Source organism: Colius striatus, chromosome 2, assembly GCF_028858725.1.
Source record: "Colius striatus isolate bColStr4 chromosome 2, bColStr4.1.hap1, whole genome shotgun sequence".
NCBI classification, from domain to species: domain Eukaryota; kingdom Metazoa; phylum Chordata; class Aves; order Coliiformes; family Coliidae; genus Colius; species Colius striatus.
Genome location: NC_084760.1, coordinates 105,556,711 through 105,578,919, shown reverse-complemented (window position 1 = coordinate 105,578,919; position 22,209 = coordinate 105,556,711). Strand labels below are relative to the sequence as shown.

Below are 22,209 nucleotides of genomic sequence, written 5' to 3'. Positions count from 1 at the left end.
CAAGTTGTACCAGGGGTGGTTTAGATTGGAGGTCAGGAAAAACTTCACTGAAATTGTTGTCAAGCACTGGAACGGGCCACTCGGGGAGGTGGCGGAGCCACCATCCCCAGATGAGGTGCTGAGGGACATGGTTTAGTGGTAGGCTTGGCAGTGTTAGGTTAGCTGGTGGACTCAATGTCTTTTCCAACCAAAATGATTCTATCAAGTGTCCTATTTGATTTCAAGAATTATGGATATAATACAGTTACTGTGGCTTAATACTTTACTACCCATCAGCTGAGCAGAAATAAAAGTCTATTAGCTACTAGGCTCACCCAGATGTAAGACAGCACAGTGCATCGAGGCTTTAGGATACATCTTTAGTTACTCCTGTTCCAAATGGGTATCCTACTTATATTTGCAAAGCAGCAATAGAATACTAAAAAACTAATAGTAACATTAACTCAAAACAATTTGCAACACAGTAGGACCAAAAAAAAAAAAAAAACCATAATCCTTCAAAAGTTTAGAAGTTCCGTTTCAGAAGGGCTGAGATTTCTATTCATGGCTGCATACTAAACATATACATTATCTGAAGATGTTGTCAAAATTTTTGTTAAAAAAACCCACCCCAGTGCCTGAACTGCTCTGAAAATCTGCATGACAAACTTGTGATTTGCTCCAACTAGGAATAAAACCTGGAGAAACACAGTTAAACAAATGCATCTCTACCTCTCTCAAAATGAACTGTTAAAAGCTGTTGAAATAGTCCAGCCACTGAAGTAACCAAGAAGTCAGCGACTTAAATCTCTGCCCAAATTCTCCAGAAATTACAATCAGCAATTTAACGTAGGTTGTTTGGAAATCATATTGAAAACTATTTTTAGTTTCTGTCAAATTTTACAAAGCTAACTTTTAATGACTGACACAGTCATATATGAATCTTGATTAGCAAATCAACATTTTTATTTAAGGATCATTAACGTAAACTTAAATAGCACCCAAAAACCATAGTGATAGTGTGCACTGTCTTGATTAACCTTTAGTTGCCTTGTCTAGGTAAGCTACATGACTTTACAACAAGGTTCCCACATTAAGTGCATTTTCATAGAAATGAAAAAAAAAAAAAACAAACTAAAAATACAGCCATAACTGTTAGCTTAGAAACATTTTTAAAATTTTAAAGCACATTTAACAGCTAAGCTATAGCTCTCTTACAGGAAAGACTTCATAGAAGTTTCTTATAAGTTTGTGTCAGCTACTGTCTTTGGCCAATTTATTTAAGAGGCTAAGAATTCCTTCAATCTTTCAAGTAATCTGGATATCTCTGCTTCTTGTGATAAGTCAATCCAGAACGTATGCAAAAAACCCTCAGTCTTCCCTTAACCTTTAGTCTAAGTGGAAAACACTAAGCAAAACTGACTTAAGATTTTTTTACGCATATGGGATAAGTACAAACTTTCTGCCTGTACTATTTTTCCTCACGTTCTGAAGAGTGCAGATACCACTCTATAAACTTCTCTCCGGTTAGGAATTACTATATTTTGCAAACTCTTGATGCTAAAATCCCTGAGGCACTTAACTGACTGTATTTGATTGGTCAGGAGAAATTCCATCAGCTCACAGGCATTCTGCACAAGCCTTTTAGAAATCTTTTCACAAACCAATTACCTCAGTAGTTTTGAATGGCCTGACAATATAAAAGGATTGCAGATTTTCCCAACAAGGTGTGCATCCTCAGATAGCAAGTTTAAGCCAACTTAAAGGCTTTTCTTCATCTACACGACAGGTTAAAAAAGCCCTATTTTTCAGTGGGCTAAGTTAGCAGTCTTGCAATATTAGTGGGCTTATGCTACAGATGGAAGAAAGCAGCTGATGTGAAAACAGTCCTGGGAAATTAATCCCATTTTGGCAATTAATCTTACAGAGGAGTAGATTAAGTATTCCTCTAAACTGGCTATCTCAAAAGACTGAGAAGGAAGATAGATATTTCCCTGTGTAAAGGAGCTGCCTCCATCCCATCAGCAGAGGACTGAAGAGAAGTCATAAATTCTGTATTAAAATCCCACCTTGATTCAAGCACCTGAGGGCAATCAACCACATGTGTCCAGGATATTATTTCCTACAGACTGTCATGCCAACTTCATTTACCAGCACAGCACAAATCCTTAAGCCCCAGTAGTTTAAGTGGCTACAGCTACAGATGTTACAGAGGAATCAAGCCTTATGCATCCTTCTTTCAAAAACCAAACACCTGGCTTCTAGTCACATGCAGCTGAAAGGTCTCCAACTAGTGGAATCTAAAAATGCTCTGAAAATGCTATATAAATGCTATAAATGCTCTATAAATACTGCACAGGAACCACTGCTGGCAAAGCACTGACCCTAAATTGAACCAAGCCATTGACCCAGAATCTAGACTTATTTTTACAGTGAGTCCAACTTTTTGCTAAAATGTTTACTCTTCTTAGTAAGAACACGTTATTATATGTTAAGTCAGCTCTATTGGCACTGGATATGTTAATGGATATTCAAGTTGGAAGTCAAGTACTCTTTATTAAATGCTGCCAGTTTAGGTTATCCATAATTGTATTCACGTCCATTAACAAAAAGAAATGGCCGAGTTGCATATCTAAATAACAGTTCCCAGAACAAACAATTTTACAGTTAGACAGAAAATTAAATGGCTTCACATTGAAGAGCACACAGTCCTTCTCTTCCTGCAAACATAGTAGGGTTTTAATCATCTGATGAGAGCTGTTTAGTTCTCTTGTAACATGACAGCTTTAAGTGTCAGTAAAGTCAATAAGGATATCACGGAAGACAAAATGGATACTTGAGCTAGAATAATCAGTAGTTCCTCCACAGGGCCCAATCCTGATCTTAACTGTAGTCAAGTGACAGACACAAACATTCCCAGGATAAAGCCCCAAGCCCATCAGCTCCTCATTAACATTCCTATATTTACTTAAAGCATAGCTATAAAAAAAAGTTACTTAGCTACTCTTTCCATAATTGAATAGTATATAAGAAAAGTCTTTTTACCTCTGTTGGTTTGTAGCAATCTACAAGAGTTTCCTAGAAGCAAAATATGACAACGTCAGTTCTAATACAGAGTAACAGTGAGTATAAACAAGTCGACACTATGAAAGCTGCCAAGGGAGTGGGGAAAAGAAAAGGAGCAAGAATCGGGAACCACTGAAAGAGTATGCTACTGTAAACCAAGGGTTATAGGAAGTCACCTTCATTCCCTAGGTGGATAAGATGGATTTGCAACAGGAAAGAAGTGACAGCTTCTTCCTCCAGGTTTAAAGTTACAAAATCCCTCTTCTCCAAGAAAAACTGAGAAGATGAAAATTCAAGAACATTTCTCCCAGCAATACAAATCTCTAAGGTAGGTTTCTGTGAAGGCACCACAGTTTTTGTTATGCAGACATACAGCTGTTAGCCAGGTAGGGCATTCCTAGCAGGGCAGCTGCAGCAGCTAGTTTAGGCAGAAGCAGCAAAGCTACTTATGAACATTCAAGTGAATAGCCTGGGGCCATGCCCCAAGCTGAGCACCAGGCACTGGGAAAAGCATACCAACAGGCACTGTAAATGAGATGTGGTGCATCCAACTACCACATTAATCACCTCCCAGAAGAGAACTGAGGGCAAACCACTGCTCTGGGATAGGTTCAGATGCCCTAAAGAACGGGAAAATACTATAAAACTGAGACCTTCATATTGGTTTTATATCTTGATTTAGATACATGTATCTCTTAAGACAAAGAAGTTTCTTTTCTTCTCCTATTCATTCTGTCATTAATTAACTTTTACCTTGCACAGGATTCAGAGATTTAGACTCTGAATCTCCATACTAATTCCTGTTGCTGACCATCCTATCCTTTCCCCAAACTTTTACACAAGATGCACCATGATAACTCATTGGGTTCCAGTTTCTACCTAGTAACAGAGTACCAATTTCCAGTATGTAAAGCACAAAAGACGATTTCTGGTCTGTATATGCACACATATATTTTTCTGCTGCTGTAGTTAGTCACAGAAACTATCCTGTCACCATAACTGACTCTCAGTTACATAAGTTTCCTACTTGTAAAAACTAGAATGAGTCTAACCTGTCTCACCCTATCTCCCTGTATTACTGGATTCTTTACTCCTGTTTTATTTACTCCTGTTATCACCCACCTTCCAGAACTTCTTGTCCTAAAGGATTTTGATTGGCATAATCTATGGGACTGTACAACTGTAAACTCAGACCTAGGAACCTCTAAGCTCAAATTACAGTGGATACAAACACTAGATATAGACCCAGATGCAATTAATTCAGTAACATTCTGATTTTAAAATTAGAAAATAGTACTACCTGTAATTTGAGAGCTCTTTCTTCTTCATTGGCTGCATCAAGAAGGTCATCAATGTCAATTTCTACATCTGGCATCTCTTCCTCCTGAAAAGCAAAAATTCCCACTTAGTCCTTTAGATATCCTTTAGCCAACCTCAAAAGCTGACAAGTGATAGCACACAGCCTCACCTGTCCAGAGTCAGAAAAGAAGGAAATCAGTAAGGGATGGTGGTTTGATTCCATGCTTCTGAGCTGGCAGAAGGCCAAGGCCCAACCACACAGCTTTTTAACAACTCTGCCTGCACTTGTGCCCATAGCACAAGTCATGCTATTTTCATAGTACTGGTCAAGGAAGAAGATACAGACAAAAGTTGCAGCATGCCATGAAATTGCTTTGGAAACATTCTTGATTGGACTGTTTATTTTATTATGCTATGGAAGATCTACCTTGCTTAAAGGTGGCTTACAAGGGTGACATACCTGTCCCACTACAACAGTGCAGATTTCCAGTGCCTGCAGTGAAGCACAAAGTCCAAGGCACAGAGTATTTAACAGACTTTTTTTCAAACCTCCTACATCCTTACACTTCTCCCTTTGCATCACTAGCATGTCAGATACGTTGTTGCCTAAGTTAGAGCAGAGCAGTTCATACCTTTTGAAGGAGCCCTGAACTCTGGAGCTCCAATGAGAATTCACTGTTCATTGCATTTGCAGTCATGCAAAAACAAATCTGCTGCCCATTTTTTCCATTCTTTTATCATAAAGACCATGTCAAAAATGGTAAAGCAGCACCTCACTGCAAATACAAAACACTCTGGTCTCAGCCTCCCACCCACACCAGGTCTCACTCTCACAGTGGCCTCAGTGCCACAGACAAATGGATCCTCCTTGCCCCTGCTCCATCCCAGCCAACATATAGGCAATCTTAAGTCTGTCCTCTCCCCTAAGGTCACTGTGATCAATCAGTTCACTGGCACTGCATCTCCCTGGCACCTCCTGAATGAAAGCAGGGACCTGAAAGCATCCAAAGGGGAGAGTGGATTTGAGAGTCAGGATGAAGCTACAAGACCACTATTCTCAACAGCAGCTGTCATCCTGCATGTCACCAATTCTCTGACAGAAATGTGGTGATTCCAGCAATTTGCTAAAGTTTCAACAATTGTAAAATCACTAAACAGCTCCAGTAGCAACTGCCACAGTTAAGACCAAACTTACCCTTCTACTGGATAAGTATCCAAACATTAGCAAGGAAGACAAATTAGCTGGAGTTAATCTAACAAAAGTTAAACACCAAAGTGCCAAACAATTATCTGCATCAGCTCCAGCTAAAATGCCAACTGTTCAAAATTTGAGTGTGAGGAGGAAGGACAGAAGTAGGATGACTAAGTTCCTCATTTCTCACCTCTGAAGGAAAGCCTGCGGGAACACAGTAGTGCAGCCATACAGGCTATTAGACCTAATGAATAAAAATACATGAAGCACATTCTTTGCCCAGTTAGCAAGTTCATCCTTTTTCAGCATGCATTTTAGTCAGAAAGGAAGTGTGGGCATTTGCCGAGATGAACCACAAAAATACTAGTTACTGTAACACAATCTGGCAATGAGGGAATTTCTAAGCTAATGCTATAGATTCATTAGTAATTTAAACAAGGGGAAGAAGAAAGAAGTCTTCCACAGAATTCAGTAAAAACTTCCACAGATATTCAGTAAAAGCCATCAGAATTGGGAAGGATAAAGATTAATCTGTAACAATGGTATACTTTCTTAGTAGCTTACTATCTCAACTCTACACCAATTCGCATATCACACTAAGAAATTCCCCAAACAGAATCTCCAGAATATTTTATCTAAACAGCTCTTTACAAATATTAAGATAGAGTGCCTTGAGTTACCATTAATACTGTAAATTTACCAAAGTGTACATCTATGGACTTGTGCAAATGCAGACTGTATTCATCTACGCTCAGAACTGCCATTCAGCATACTGAATATTTTGTCATATAGATGTTTTGAACTCTTATCTGTTGGAGCAGCGTTCTGGCAAACTGAAACAATATTGCAAGGTGACAGTGAGGGGAAGTTCCCTAGAAAGTACATACTGCTCAGTCACATTTAATAGATTCTGAGCACTCCTGAAAGGTAAGTTTTACTCTTGATGGGTACCGGTCATGTGGGAAAAATCCTACTTCTACCCCTCTTCACTTGTATCTTCAAATCAACTTTCTCCTACATCTTCAAGGTTCACACTGTTATTCACTAAAGCTTAGATATAAGAGGTAACACAACTCCTCTACATCAAGGAAAGCTGTAACAAAAACTAAGTTACACATACTTCAGAAGTGAGTGACTACAACTGGATCTAACTTACTGGCATTCAATTAAGTTACATTTTCTGTAAAAGTTTTAGTGTTTCCTCATTGCTTCATAGCAGATTTGAACTCCGATACACAATACAAATGGAGGGAGGAAGACCAAAACCATAAATCTTGCTGTTTTCTTCAGTTGAATTAATAAACAAAGTTTTGGTTTGTTCCATCTGAACTGCTTGCAGCATGACAAAGAGTTCTATGTTAGGCATAAAAAAACCCCATATGTTTAGGTCAGGAGCCTAACCACTCCAAACCAGCTTTAATGACAGAGGGAGGGAAGAAAGTCATATATTTCTGCTTGACTTTATTGGCAAGACAAGTGTGATTGATCCTACTACAATTAAGCAGCTAGATCCAGATTAGACTGGGGCAAGCCTGAGAAGGGATGTGCATAGCTGAAGGGTCATATTTCAAGGGGCTCGTTAGTGCTATAAAGCTCTGCAAGAAAACCAAGGCACTGCCATGTTCTGCTCCACTAAGAGGGAGACAAGGTTTCACAAATAATAGATGATGGGGGTTAAAAAATAAACCACAAAAAGCATGCTGACAGCAAACAGCCCCCAGGAAAGCTAAAACAGAAGTTTGAGGGTTGGGGGTGCAAGCACCCACTAATTGAAACAGTTGGTGGAGGGGAAGATGGACACTGTCCTTTTAAGCACTCTCTCCAATTTGCATTAACAACATAGGCAGGACATGAGCTGACCACCAAAGTCAGATTCAGTGCTATTTAATGCAATTTGAATTCAATGATGCATTGGAAGACAGCCTCATGGTTATATAGGTTGCATGAATTCTTTCCAGGATAATGGCTAAAGACCTTGGGGCACAAATATGCAGTAAGCAGCCAATAGCTGTACCAGTTTTAAGACATAACAACCTCTCCAGCTGTTTGCTATTTAGCCTCTGGCAGAGGTGATCACAACCCCAACAGTGGATGAGACAGAAACAGGTATCACTTAGTGAGACCAGGGAAGAGATCTGACAGCCGCTAAAAACATCTCCCAAAGCAGCTTAAGGAAAAGGGCTGGATTTTGCAAGGCAGATGAAGAACACTTACACACTCTAGTCTGCCAATCCTGAGGACAGCACCTCCAACACAGCAAGAGCAAGTGACATTGTTACAAGTATTTACTATCTGAGCACTTAGAGCAACTATTGCCCTTTACATTTTAAAGCATCAGGTAACTTCCCACTATAAACCGAACTCTCAGAACCGACTGCTATCCCTCATCCTCACTGCCCATTCACTGTAAGCCACTAGAAGACAATAAAATAGGCTGGTTTGGTTTTTACTTTAGATTTTAAGTCTCAGAAAGAAAGGAGAACCCAAGTGGAACAAGAAAAAATGAAGCCATCATTTGTATGGTGAGTTTGGAAGCAACCTGAAAGGGCAGCAACAGAAAGATGAAGAAAATGGCAGGAAAGAAGACCATACAATTAGATGTGTGAAAGTTTCAGACCATATGAATCGGGATTTTCTCTCAAAATCCTGGAAGATGGGCAGTGTAAGGGATCAAAATCAAACAATAAAATAGAACCAGTTCTTCTAGAAGAATCTACTGAATATATGAAAACATTTATTTTTTAAAGAGACATCTGCTGGATATCTAATACAGTTAGCTCTGAGTACATCTGCAGATTCCAACTGACACTGCCTCAATTCAAGACAGTCATTTAAGTCTTAGGATGGTAAATAAAAGTACCATAAATTACCAGACTAGAAGTCATTGGCTTCATATATTACCTGGTGGGATTACAAAGGGATTGCATTTACTATAGTTAAACAGATTCCAGTACGTAGTACATATATGAAGCAAAAGAAAACACATTTGTTCCTCATTTCAAAGCATTCAAACATTTTGGAGGACTTATAGGTCAGGGCAAAAGTAGATAAAAATGAGAATAAAAAGAATAGTTTAAGTGATCAAAAATTATGAATACAGAACCAAAATAAAGTTCTTTCCAATTTAAAGCTAACCCTACTTAAGTGGAGATTCCAAATACAACAGCTAAAATAAAGCTGTTTGCAAGATAAAAGGGCTGCTAGAGTCTATTAATTGGTATGAGGAATATAAGATTAGGAAAGCATGTTACAGAGATAGCAAGAGACTCACGAGCACCAGGGTTGGGGACACTTGCTGAAAGAACAAGAATTCTCAGTGGTACAACTTGATTACTAAATGATTTCTCCAATCCCAAAATATTAACAGCAGTAATGCTGTAGCAGCCACAATGATTTGACTTTAGAGATGCAAAAAAATCTTTTTGCCCATTTCTCTTGGTCCAGGTGAAGTGGTTCACACAACAGTGAATATTAGTTTGCACTGTTGATAATTAGTGAACACATTTAGGATGCTGCTCCCAGTATGATACAGTCCTCACCATGCAGTTACATACTATTTTCTCCCCCACCAGACACTTATCTCATTAGCAACCAGCCAGTTGAATGTGAAATCTCCAAGGCAACACAGCATGAGGCCCCACACCCCTGAGCACATGCCATCCAGTCTTGGCTCCAACTAAGAGTTAGTAAAGCCTACGTTGCACCCAAGCTGTTTTAACCAGGGCAGATGCCTTTTCCACCAACACCATCTACCTTTTCATGTCTTCTTTATTAAAGGAAAAGTACAGAGACATTGGTGGCAAAGTTGCCAGATTTATCCTCTCATTTTGAGTCTATGATCCTACTGTTTCTGAATAATCATAATTTATCTGTGGCATTGCAGGTATTTACAGTGTCAGTCTTCAAGCCTGACTTCACGTGGAACCAGTTAAATGCCCAGAAAGTGAAGGAAACGTGAAGTGTCCACCTGTCAACCTGATGGCTTACACGAGCTGTGCAGTATCTCACAGGAACACTAAGTGCACCTATATTTACATAGCACAGCATGAATGGCTGGATTGAAGTCAAAGACATGGTGTTTGATCTGATCTCCCCTAGCCACTGGAGCTTCCAGGGGCCGGTGCCCATAGCCCTGCCCACATACCACTAGAGGGAGGTAACACTTTACAAACACAGCAACCGCCCCTCAAGTACCTGATAGAGCACCGAGAAGTCGAGATCTACGTTCAGGTCTCAGGTCTATAGAACAAGTAGTCTAACTTTTCTCCTGAAGTATGCATTTCCCTTCACACTCTGCTTCTAAAACTTTAGTCCCCATCTTCAACTCTTATGGTTTGGTTCCTGCAAAATCCTCCATCCTCTGCTCCTACTTTTTGGGGTATTGCTTTTATTTCCTTCCTATGGACCCTTTCTCCTCAGCTGAGGACTGGTGGGCAGAAGGATCACTGCATGTAGAGAAAGGAGCAACTCCCAGCTCCCAGGCACCATGACCTAGATGAACTGTAAGATTCTCTGCCAAGATGAACTGCAAGAGATTAGCCCCTCCTTGTTGCCTACAGAGAGGGCTAGGTCACACAGTCTCTGAGCTTACGGCCAAACTTTTACAAGTTCAGGCACATGACAAGCACAAAGTGAGACGGGAGAGATGCTTGGTTAAACTGAGAACATTCATAAACTGGCCATAGATAACTCCAACACAAAACAATCTACCTCTTAAATTTCCAGGATACAAGAGTTTCAACTAAACGGTTGAAAATCCTCATGCAATGGGAAAATCACTTCTTTTCTCCCTATTTCAGTCCTGACATCGGGGGGGAAAAAAACAAAAAACAAACAAAAAAAAACCCAGAAAAAGAAAATAAAAAACTCACTCCCCAAAAAAAAAACTCACCTAATAATCTTTCCAAGATATTCCAACTGAGGCAAGAACCTACTCTGAATCTCTTCAGCTCAGATTATTTCAATTTGTACAAGCTGGAAATTTCAAAACTGTGTTTTCCAGTTGTTAAGTCAAGAGCAATGCCAAGAACAACACGCTTATGGGGCTCTGTATGGAGGAATACACACCTTAACTGGGAATCATCATTACCTGGAAATAAAGAGGATATAAAAAAGTTGCAGGGAAAGGTTAAGATAGATGAGGAAGATGGATAGACACACACACAATGATAGTGTCTACACAGGCAGGTACAGCTGGACTCAGCTTGCCCAGCCAGACTGCACAAAATGCATGATACAGAAACAATAGCTACATCCCTGCAGCTTTCAAACTGAGAGAATAAACCATTCAGGTGCCATGGTTTATTAACACAATCAGATCTCCAGACCAAAGTTTAAGCACATGCACTTGGCTCAGAGAAGGAAGAGCTAGTTAAAGCCTGTCTGCATCTATCAATTCACCCTCTGTTGGTCAACAGATAAATGGGCAAACTGCCCTAAAGAAGACTACATCTTACTCCAAAGAAACCTCAAAGAGGAAACCTGTTGGAGATCTGTGTCTGAACCCAGGGAACCAGGAGCACTCCCAAACTCCCAGGTCTAACAGCATCCTGGACCCATGTCAGTATGCAACTGAGGGGTATGTTGTCCCCAACCAGAGACACACTATGAGAAAAAGCATAGGATTACATGTTAAAAAGGATAGGACACCACCATGCTCATTGGTCAATTGCAAGAGCATGTCCATCCCAACAGCTAGCCAGCCTTCACTGGATCCAAGTGCTTAGGAACTCTTTCTCCTCTTCTGCCAGTACATGCAAACACATCCTTTTAATACATGACTTCAAAATAGAGACAGATTTGCAAAAATAAGGTTATTTAAATCAAGTTAGTAAAGTCTGGAAGGACAACACTGAGTGGGTAAAGCATATGTCAGTGACTAGATTCCTTCGCATTTTCCAAGCTAGTACTTTCTGTGTAAGTCATACCTTCAATATGTGAGTATGTCCATGCATGTCTAAGCAGCTGATCAACAAGCAACTCAAAAATATGAGTTCTGTGAACTCCAGCTTCAAAGGGTGCTTGCATTTGACCACCAATAAGCAAGGAAAAAGAGAGCTCCTTCTTTAGCTTTAGATCAACAGCTCATTATCCCTGGTGAAAAATTACACAGCTTTCACAGATTAATCAAGTGCAAATGTTTGAAAAAAGCACATAGGGCTGCAAAGCCACACTCTCATAAGGTGACAGTAACCTGTTGGCCTCCTGTACTAACCTAGATGAATAAACTAGACGATACTATCCAATGGACAGCAATATAGAGTAAAAGAGAATATGAGACTAGGGGCAAGAAGGGCTTTAACTCACATTTCACATAAGCCATTTATGAGCATTTTGGTGCAAGATACAGATGGGTTTTTTACAGGCTTGGTAAGATGTCCTAAAGTTAACCCTAGTTAAAAAACCCACTAGCCCATGGTGCATCTGAATCAAATGGTTTCCTTGGACAAAACGCAAAAAAAGAAACCCCAGACAGAGGAGAAAGATTCTATGAGAATGTTTAACATTTAGGACTTCTAATATGAGTTTTGAATACTCAGGATCACTTCTTCCTTTCTGAAGGCTACAAAAGAGGGTGAAGTCAGCTAAGAGACAGAGGAGACCTACATCTGAAGTACAAGGACAGCCTCTAAGTAGCTTGGCCTCCTCAATACTCACCACCATTCCAATTATCATTTCCTGTCATACAGGTAGCAAACCAGTTTGAGCAATATGTCCCCTAAAAACATGAGAGACTAGAAGTGTGCATTTAACTAGTCTTCCCAATGACAAGTTTAAAGATTTTTAAAAAGGGATGCAGTCAAACACCAGGGACCTCCTCTCTCTATGTTGCGCTGACAACATAACCTGTTGTGGTTTTGCCCAGCCAGCAATGAAGCACCACGACAGTCTCTTGCTCACTACCCCCCGTTGACCTCCATTCTCCTTAGGATAGCAGAGGCCCCAGAAAGATGGGAGGAAAAAAGATAACCAAAGACATTTTGGATTGATACAAGGGTAGGGAGGGCCCACTGCCAATCACAGTTCCAGGCAAAACAGACTCCAGTACTCAACTTAGGAAAGTAAGAACAGTTTATTCTACTACCTACTAGAAACAGAACAAAAAGCAAAAACACGGCAGGATGACAAAAAAAAACCACAACCAACACTAAGATTTCCTTCCCTCATCCCTCCTTTCTTCCCGAGCTCACTGCTCCCAACATCTCTACCTTCTTCCCCCTCAATGACTCGGGGGAGGGGGTGCAGGGAATGAGGGATGTGGTCAGTCTCTCACAGATGGGCTCTGCCACTTCTCTCTTCTCAGATGAGGACGACTTCTCGCCTTCTTTCCCTGCTCTGATATGGGGTCCCTCCCACAGGACGCAGTCCTTAATGAACTTCTCTGGTTCTTCCCAGCAGCTACAGCTTCTGCAAATACAAACTGCAAACAAACCCCAGCTTCACCAGTCCTCTCCACAGGATGCAGGGAGGTCTCTGCTCCAGCACACCTCCTCCTCTCTTCCCTCACTGACCTTGGGGCCTGCATGGTCTCTCTCTTCCAACTCCTTGCACCACCACCAGCCAGAAAAGGAGAAAAATAACAAGAAGAAACAGGAAGAACCCTCCTCTTTTGGCTGCTTCTTCTGAAAAAGTGATCATGGAGGCGCCTAATTGGCTCAGCCCCAGAAGTGGGTCTGGCTCAGAGTTGGAGACAGTTTTGAGCAACTTTTTACAGAAGCCATCTTTACAGCCCTTTCTCCATTATCAGAAATGGGTCCACACAAAACCATGACACTTGTCAACTAGTACTTCTGCAAGCTGTCTGGAAAGCATAAATCATAAGGGTCACAGGTTTGGGAGTTTGGTTTTGGATGGTGGGAGGGAAGTAAGAACTCAGGACAGAAAGGTATCAAGCAGGACCATCCCTATATAAGTGTATCACCCTAGGCAACTAGGATACTAATCCTGTATGTTATCATTGCTTATCAATACCCAAGAACAGCTCAAACTTCCTTATTTAACAACAATTATCAAGAAAAAACATGGCACAAAAATATAACAGCTTCTAGGAATCACTTAAGGGCATCTTTGTGTATGTGCCAGGAGTTAGGTACATCTGTATCTTCAGAGTTGGAAATGAAAAATATACTAACAGGGCAATGACTATACAGCACACACAAAACACTAAAAATCATAGTTATGAACCCCATTAAAGCAATTAACAACAACTGCTGTTCTCAATAAGCAGGGGAGGAGCACCCACTCAAGCCAAGTTTTTCCATCCCATTACCCAAGCTAGCTCTTTCTCTTCCCTCAGTCACTGTAAACCGTTGTTGTTTCAAGCTGGCACTGCCACAGATTGGCCTCTCCTCTTGGCTCTCAAGTGACTGTAGAGCAGATGAAGTGGACAGATGCTATTCCAATTACAAGTTCCATTCAAAGAGTCAGCCTCTCTAAAACAGTAAACACAGCCTGAATTTTTATTATGAAATAGCATGCAAGTACACCAAAATAACAGCAGCCCAACCCTGGCACTTCAGTGAGACAAGAAGAAATTCTGTTTGTACCTTTGCTTCAGTCAGAGTGTCAACACAAAGGATCAGGCTTATAGGCAGAGGTAAGAACATCAATCCTCAGTGCAATTCCTGTGAAATCTCTCTTTACAGGCAAGCCTTTGTGAAAGGCTAGGGAAAGACACTCCACATCCAGAACACAAGTCCCCACCCAGCTTCCTTGAATATCTTCACCCTGCCCCAGAACAAGCCTGCCTGCATTGACACTAGTCACAGAGGCAGCTGCAGATGCCACTGCAATTTTTCTTTCCTTCAATTAGAAGGCCAGAGGGCAGAAAGGCTGTGGCAAAAGACCACAATTTCCTCTGGACAAACTCCTTACAGCTACAGGCTGCCCAAACACTAAATTGAAGTAAGCTGCTTAGGTCATATGTCAGAACAGGGCTAGCACATATGACATTTTACACTGTTTAAGGGATGGAAGAAGACAGTCATGTCAAAAGTCACCTAGAAGAGGGGAAAGGTTAAGTTAAAGCACAGTGAGACAGATACAAGTACCACCAAACCACTCACTGAAGTAAAGGTACTCAGGGAAAGACAGCCAGAGGCAGTTTCAGAGGACAACTCGTAGAGGCTGCACTCCTGCTACTGTGCTCTGCTGAACTGCAGACAGATGCTGTGTATCACATCTAAACTGCCTTAGTGCCAGTGGTTATGACAACACAAGGCTTCAAAAACATGGTACCACTTAGCATACAAGAGAAGTAGTAAGTGAAAAAAACATGTACATATTTACTTGAAGTTAGCACTTTATAACACTAGTAGCATGTAACAGAAAGTATCAAAAACGTCCAGGAGCTTTTTCAATGTAGACTCTGGCTTACCTACACCCAAGTGTGATAGCAACACCATTTTCAAATAGAGAGCAGTGGCTCACTTTAATCAGTAAAGACAAGCTAGCCATTAAAATTCACTGTACACCTCTGTATCAATGTGACTGCTACTTTCAGAGACACCTCTGTGTTTATATAGACCATACAAGAATGTCACGGTGACCTCAGTTAAATGCTCTAAAACTGTCTCTGCAGAAGAAGAAATCTTGGTCCTCTCTTTCCACAGTTGTGTTCTGCTTGCTAGCAGGGCCACAAAGCTGCTATTGAAAGAATGTGTTAGGAGAGCTAAACTGGAGTTTTATAGCAGTTCAAACTCTGCCAACTCAGTTGAGGCTGGGCTTGCCTAGCAGACACACTGCCTACTGTTGGTCACCAACGCATCCGTTAAGTTTTCTTGGCTAGAAGGAAGGCTTTCTGTGCTCTTTCAGCAGGCTGTGCCATTTTACTAAAGACACCCTTAGAGCCAGCACACACTGGCTGTCACATTTCACTGCCTGCATTCTCCCATCATCAGCAGGGAACTCCATAAACAGCACTGGAGGCCTGTGCAGGCCATCAGCCAATAAAGATAAATAACAGATCCATTTACTTCTCCCTACTTCAAGACTCTTTCCCTCTTTTTTTTTTTAATTATGAGAGCTAAGGAAGCAATTTGCAAAGAATCAACAGGAATAACTTTTCCTCTAATTAGTTGCTAAATGGGCTTTTGTAAAAGTTAAAAAATGGGCACACACGTTACTTAGTTGGTGGGAGGTTTTACAGCAAATTAATTTCTTAGTATCCTGTGTTTTAACAAGTTTTCAAAAGAGCTTATTATGTAGGTGACTGAAAATACTTATCCCGAGCCCTGGACTTGCTATTTTTAGTTTGGTATTTATCTGTTGCTTGAATGGGTAACTGAAACACTAGTCAGGGGTCACACGCTTGCAGTGCCAACTCTGGTCTGTCCATACACAGTAGCTCTTGTATGAGCAGCTGTTTAGGTAACACTTGTTCAGATCTCCTGCCATAAAGCATTCAACAGTAAGAAATCCAAATAGGCTCTGGTTTGGAACATAATAGCTTCTAAGAATCCCACACTGGCCAAAAAACACAGTTTGGCAATCCTTGTTTTGTTTGTGACTCCATCATTCATTTAAATACTTCCATTGGCTCATTTGGGAAATGGAAATTAAGGGTCAGATACAACTTATTTACTCTTGTTTTATCATATGGGTGTTTGATAACTTCAGAAAAATTGTGACAGCTCTTAAAAATCAGATGGTTTTATACTATGACACTGATGCAACTGCCCAGAACACCAGAAACATGGACACTTCTCTTGAATAGGCAGAATAATTCTTTGTGCTTTGCTCTCCTGGCTGGGAAACCCTTGCCTAATCTACAAGAAAAGGTCATCATGATGCCAATGCAGACACAGCTGCTAAGCTAGAAAAACAGACATCTTCCCCAACATTTCTCTACAGACAAAGTAGCACAAGACAGGAAAAAAATATTCAAAGAAATATCTCTTTCTCTAGCACTTGATAATTTTATTAAGTGTCTTATCTGAAAAGTTTATATCAATGGAAGGTGGAACAAACAACTAAGTCCTAGAAGGTGAAAGTTGAACATAAAGTTCAGACTACAGTCTCTGACACTGGTATAGGCATATTAATTCCTTTCAAAACAGGGGCTTCCAATGAAAGTGTTCAGTTCTTTCTTGCACTGAAATATTGTCTTCTCAGTTGGTTTTTTAACTGGGATTTCTGTCTTCCAGCATCTCCCCTCCTTCAAGCTTGCAAAAGCACCATTTCACTACCTGACATATGTACTTACAGGTCCTATATGTCATCACATCCCATTCTAGTTCACACCTAATTGAAAGTAAATTTTAGCCCACTCTTTTTACAAAATCCTTCTGTTACATCCAAATGTAGCATATTTGAAAGGAATTTGGGCTTTAGCCTTCATTTTGGGTTACATCCTTTCAAGAGCTCTACAAAGTCTGGAAAAATCATCTTCTCATCCATTTAGTTTCAAGTATACACATTCAGTCTTTCCTGAGAGTCTCCAAAAAACATTCTTCTACTACATTCTTCTACCCATTTCACTATAAAGCCCTCTATGTCCCCTATGGACATATCTACCTATCCAAAGAGAAGCAAACCTTTGCTCATTGCCAAAAAATTGCTCTCTAAACAGTCAACCTTATAAATGGTGTTGGCATTTTGAAAATGCAATCTGAGCAAGTATCATTTAAAGGAGTCTGCAGATGATCTGCAACAACTGTTTTAAGGATACCAGCCTAACTGTCCTCCATGTAGCCTGTAGCATCAGGACCTCCTATCATTCTTAAATAGTGCACATTTTCAACTGAATTATCACTTTGCTGTAAATTTATTCTCCTCCTCCTGCTTCAACTTTAATTTTTTTTCTTGAGCACGTGTCAAAATACATGTTAAAATATTTTCCTCCATTTTTCACAGATGCAAACATGCAAAGTCAGGACTTGTCACTGATCGCTAATCATTTGCATTATTGGAAATGGTCACAGGCTGAAGGAAAATATGTGCTTCTCTTCACAGTGGCATTCCAGAAAAGTAAAGAGCTATTGACGATATGGCTATACTGTTGTTAAAAGCAACAAAAGCTTTGTAGTTCCATAACTATAGCCTGAAGAGTCAGTTAGTTCATACAGAAGGCTTGGCATAGCAGTCAAAACCCAACATCATTCTGCAGCATCTAATTTACTCACAACTTTACTTTTTTAAGTGCTGAAGAGTCCAGAGTCTTACAGGATCTGCTATCTTGCCAGTAGCAAACATGTGGCAGACCTTTTCACACTGGATAATGACAACTTGTGTTGGCATACATGATCATGACAGTGTTAGCAAGCTCAAAACAGAATAAAGCCAAAGCAATGTTTTCTGGCACAACTGTGAAAATTCCAGATGCTCATGCAACAGCTGCTAGCCCTTACAAATCACTGTAGCTGAAGAATGATGTAGGCAGAGTAAGTCCAGGACTGATGAGGGCCCTTAAATGAGATAACTTACAGACTGGCAGTATCAAGAAGAGAGGAATTGCAATTGGGCTGAGGGGAAAGAACCTCAAGAGGCTGCTGAAGGACAAACACTATTTTTTTTCTCCCCTTTCTTAGAAGCACAACTCCCATGTACACGCTAAAAGAAAACAAGTGCTTAAACTCACTTCTAACACTAAAATACAGCTCTGGGAAAAGATTTTAAAAGCTCTGTCAAGCCTCATCCTTCAATAGTGGGCTGGAGTTGTTGCAGAAGGGCTACTCTCCTCACATTTTCAAGTTAACAAAGGAGTGGTAGATGGCTCTTAAGTATGTTAATTAACATAGCAGTCAAAAGAAAAAAGAAAAAGGAGGACAAGAAGGTTTTCAGGGGACTGTAATTTTCTCAAGTACCCCTTAAATTCGGGAAGGAGCCACCTTCAATTTTCAGGAATACCAAAGGTTCCCAGAAAGGAGAATTCACATACATACTCAAGATCTCACTTCTTAGTTTCCCAGTTGTGGGAAAGCAGGCACCAGGACTGCCTGAAATCCAAAGCACTTCTATGTGAATCACAGATCCTCTGCAACTCCTGAAGTCCACAACACAATCAGAGCTATGCTTCTGCTTAGCACGGAGTCCCCTGAGACCAAAACAAGACTTTAGCAGGAGCTTTGTCTATGAATGACTAGACAGCTTTTTAGATAGAACCTAAATGAGTAGAGCAGTCTTTCATTTTTCTTCTGAAAAGGCAAAGCTTTTCCATCACCTTCAGTATATTAAAAATACAACCAAACAGTAGCTTCATTCAGATTGATGTTATACTGAATTGCAACAGTATTTCATGTCACACCATCCAACAGCAGACTGTATACACAGTGCACACATACATACACACACTAATCCTTCAGAAGCATGTTAATATACCACAAATATGCACCTGCAATACTCATATGTATGAATAGTTATATGTTGTTAAAGAAAGTCACCAGAAGAAAAAAGAACCTGAATGCATATTTCTGCAATGAAAATATAGGTGGCAATGCCTCAAAGAAGCATGGCTTGCCATAGCACAGCAGAGCATATTAGCAAGCCATCTGTTCATTATAGCAAGCTCAACAGGATTCAGCTTCTAGCTGCAGAGGTGCTACCTACAGCATATCCCTTGATCAAGCAGACAGTTGTCAGATATTGCCAAAGACTTGCCACGTTCCTTTCAGAGAACATGTTATATGTCTCCGCCATCAGCACAGCCTGGATTCAAAAGCTGCTTTCCCAGGAGGCTATGCCTGTGAGCGGAATTAGTCACCCCAGCAAGCAGCCCAGAGTCAGGTTCCTCCAGCTAAAGATACGAAGACATAACCAATGCTATTTGCCTAAAGCTCTCAACTTCGGCTCTCACCTTAGAGAAAGATGCACTGTATTTCCAGGAACATAAACGCTGGAGAACATGAAATCTGTTCTCAGAAAAGATACTGTCTCTTCAAAGAGACAGGAACAAGATTACTCTCTGGTCCTTTGCAAGCGAGATGACTAGTCTTTCAGCCCCTCTCCCCCACTCCCTTGCTGTTTCTCCCTTTAAATGCAGAAATTATGAAACAGCTGTTGCTTTTGCCAGCTTTGTGAAAGGCAAAGAGCAGCATCCTTCAAAAGCAGCAGCAGGGGAACATGACTGTAATATACTTCAGGACCCATCTGTTGAGAAGGGTAACAGAAGACAGAGACCAAGGAGACAAATAGGGACTCCAACATACAATCAAACAGCTCCCCTCTCGCCACCTTTGTTCTTTGGCTCAATATCCAGCAACTGCAGCAAATAAAAGACAAAACTCTTCAACTTAAATATACAACATCAATCAATTTAGTATCTTGATAGTGTTCACAAGCAAGTCATTTAATTAATACACTGTGCAGCCAGTATTTTGGCTTAGTTGTTATTCTGCCATGTGGCAAACTAGACAAAGCAGATGGTCAATAAGCTCTGTTAAACTGACAGGGCCAGCTATTACAAAGAGACAAAACAGCTCTCTGTTAGTTCCAAAATTTTTTAAGCTAAGTCTCAGCAGCCTCAGTTCAGTTCTTCATCCCAGAAAAGCTGGCATCAAAAGAATCAAGGTTAAACTAAGAACTTTCCCAAGGCTCCGGTGCTGAAGTTTAGAACACACTAGGCTCCATGCTAAAAGGTGCTCATGTTCACTAGGAGGACTAAAAATGTGAGAATAGCCAATATCATCTGCACTATACTAAGAAACCACTGACTTGTGAAATCAGCTGTTTTGCAACTTAAAAAGGTAATTAAAAAAAAAGTGTAGTACTTAAGCCAGGAGAGCTATGATTGAAGCTTAATAGTAACTCCTCAGCCTTTGAATTCCAAACAGGAAGACAGCCAGCAACAGCATATATCTTACTTGAAAGGATGAATTAGTTAACAAGTCAAATTTCAAAATACTTTCTGCTCTTCCCAAAAAAACTTATCACACTTAAACTCCAAAGTGGCCTCAGACATTTTACCCCATATGTGCCTCCAGATAGTACTTTGATCCCCACAACAAAGACAAGTGCTCTGAACAACTAACCAACCAGAATTGAAGTCTGGTTCAGTAAACAGCATGAGCTTTGCCACAGTAGAAGAGGTTTCTGGCAGGACACACAGCTACACCTTGTTTTGTTCTGCTCAAATCCATCTCTTCCTGCTACAGTAGCCTCTCTGCCTACTCACCGTGTCATGCAGGATCCTTGTTCTGAGGTATCTCCAGAGACAAGGGCTAACATTTTGACAACTGCATGCCTCTGCCTCCTCTACCACCTCCCATGACAGCAGGCTTTTCTTCAAGGCCTGCAGGTGGTACAGTTTAAACTTCTGAGTTTCCCCTGAGGAAAAGCACACTGTACTGGTTTTAGAGAGGAGCAGAGCACTGTTATGACAGTCCTAATCCCAGCTGCAGCAAACTCGGCCAGTAAAACATGACTTACACACAGCCCTGGGGCTCTACAGAGCTCGACTGAAATGAAGCATCAAGTAAAGAGACTGGTATTTCTATAAAGCCCAAGCAAGGTTTCTTGCAGTTTACCTGAAGATAGGAAAGCAGAACTTCCCAAATAAAAGCCTCTAAACCAGGAGACTAACAACAACTGACTTGTACTAGAGACTAATAACCCAGACCAACACCTTAGATAGAGCAAAACAAATAACGAATGTGTTTGCTTATGCCAAGGTGAAAAGCAAAGTTTTATCATATATTAAGGCAAACTTTGACCACTTGAAGGCTCACACATCTACATCCATAGGCTTCAGTCCCACCTACATAGGCTATCATATTGACTATCACAATGCCAGTATGTTTTGCTCACAGAGCCATAAGGAACCCAGCTAATGCCTATGTGTACTGCACCCTGGCCTTATAATGGCCAAGCACAAGACCTGCCCCTTGCTTTAGCTCTACATCTGGCTCAAGTAGCTAAAGTTTGCTTAGGATTTAAAAGTTTTATGCCCAGCTCCCCATAAAAGCCCATAAGGAGACCCTAGAAGCTTAAATGTGTCTTTCAGGCCCCAGAACTCATGGAATAGTGTTTCAAAAATACTGTAATTAAAGTTGATTTTACAGTGTCATTTATTACTGTAAATATAAGTGTTAACATGAAGTAACTGAAAGTCTCCCTTAACAGACAAACTGCAAACTTTACCAGAAAGTCTTGACAGGGTGTCAACTGAGCTGATGTTCCTACCTCTGGAAGCTCATGGAAGGCAAGTTCTTGAAGCGTCCTTCTACAAAGCCACCTCTTTCTTCACAAGCAAAATATTATCAGTTAAACCTTCTGCCAACCAGAACCTTTTCAGGGTTCAAAATGACCCTTACCTTTAGCTTACTGCTTTGAGGCCAGCCACAAGAGATGAGAGCTTTAGATAGCTTTTGGACACATCCTACACCAGCTCGCTTGGGTATACTACAGTCACCACTACTAAACACATCAGCAACACAGTTTTCAGGCAGTACTCTCTCTCACTTGTATTTGCAAACAAGTGTCTATCACAGTAGGGCTCTAATTTTAGTTGCTTGGTCTTGCAAAAGCTTCTGCAACAACTGCCAAAGTCATTTTAATCATAAGTTCATTGGCATCATTCAGAAGCTGCTGGCAAGAGAAATTAAGGAGTCAAGAGACAGATTAACTTTGTTTGCCTAAATTATCTCATTATTTGTTTAATCTAGGCTCAAAATTTCTGTATCTTGAACTCAACCAATACATTTACAAAAAGGAGCCAGATCAGCTTAAGCAAGCAGTAG

General features: G+C 40.6%; 1 protein-coding gene across 1 annotated transcript in view; it reads right to left on the bottom strand.

The window, feature by feature from the left end:
- Positions 1-22,209, bottom strand: part of PPP1R14C (protein phosphatase 1 regulatory inhibitor subunit 14C) — a 51,293-nt gene that overhangs the window by 4,908 nt on the left and 24,176 nt on the right. Inside the window, exons 2-3 of the mRNA XM_061990646.1 lie at positions 4,346-4,429; positions 3,025-3,057 (exon numbers count right to left, since the gene is read on the bottom strand). Of these exons, the coding sequence (XP_061846630.1) occupies positions 3,025-3,057; positions 4,346-4,429 (117 nt within the window). The remainder of the gene's footprint in view (positions 1-3,024; positions 3,058-4,345; positions 4,430-22,209) is intronic.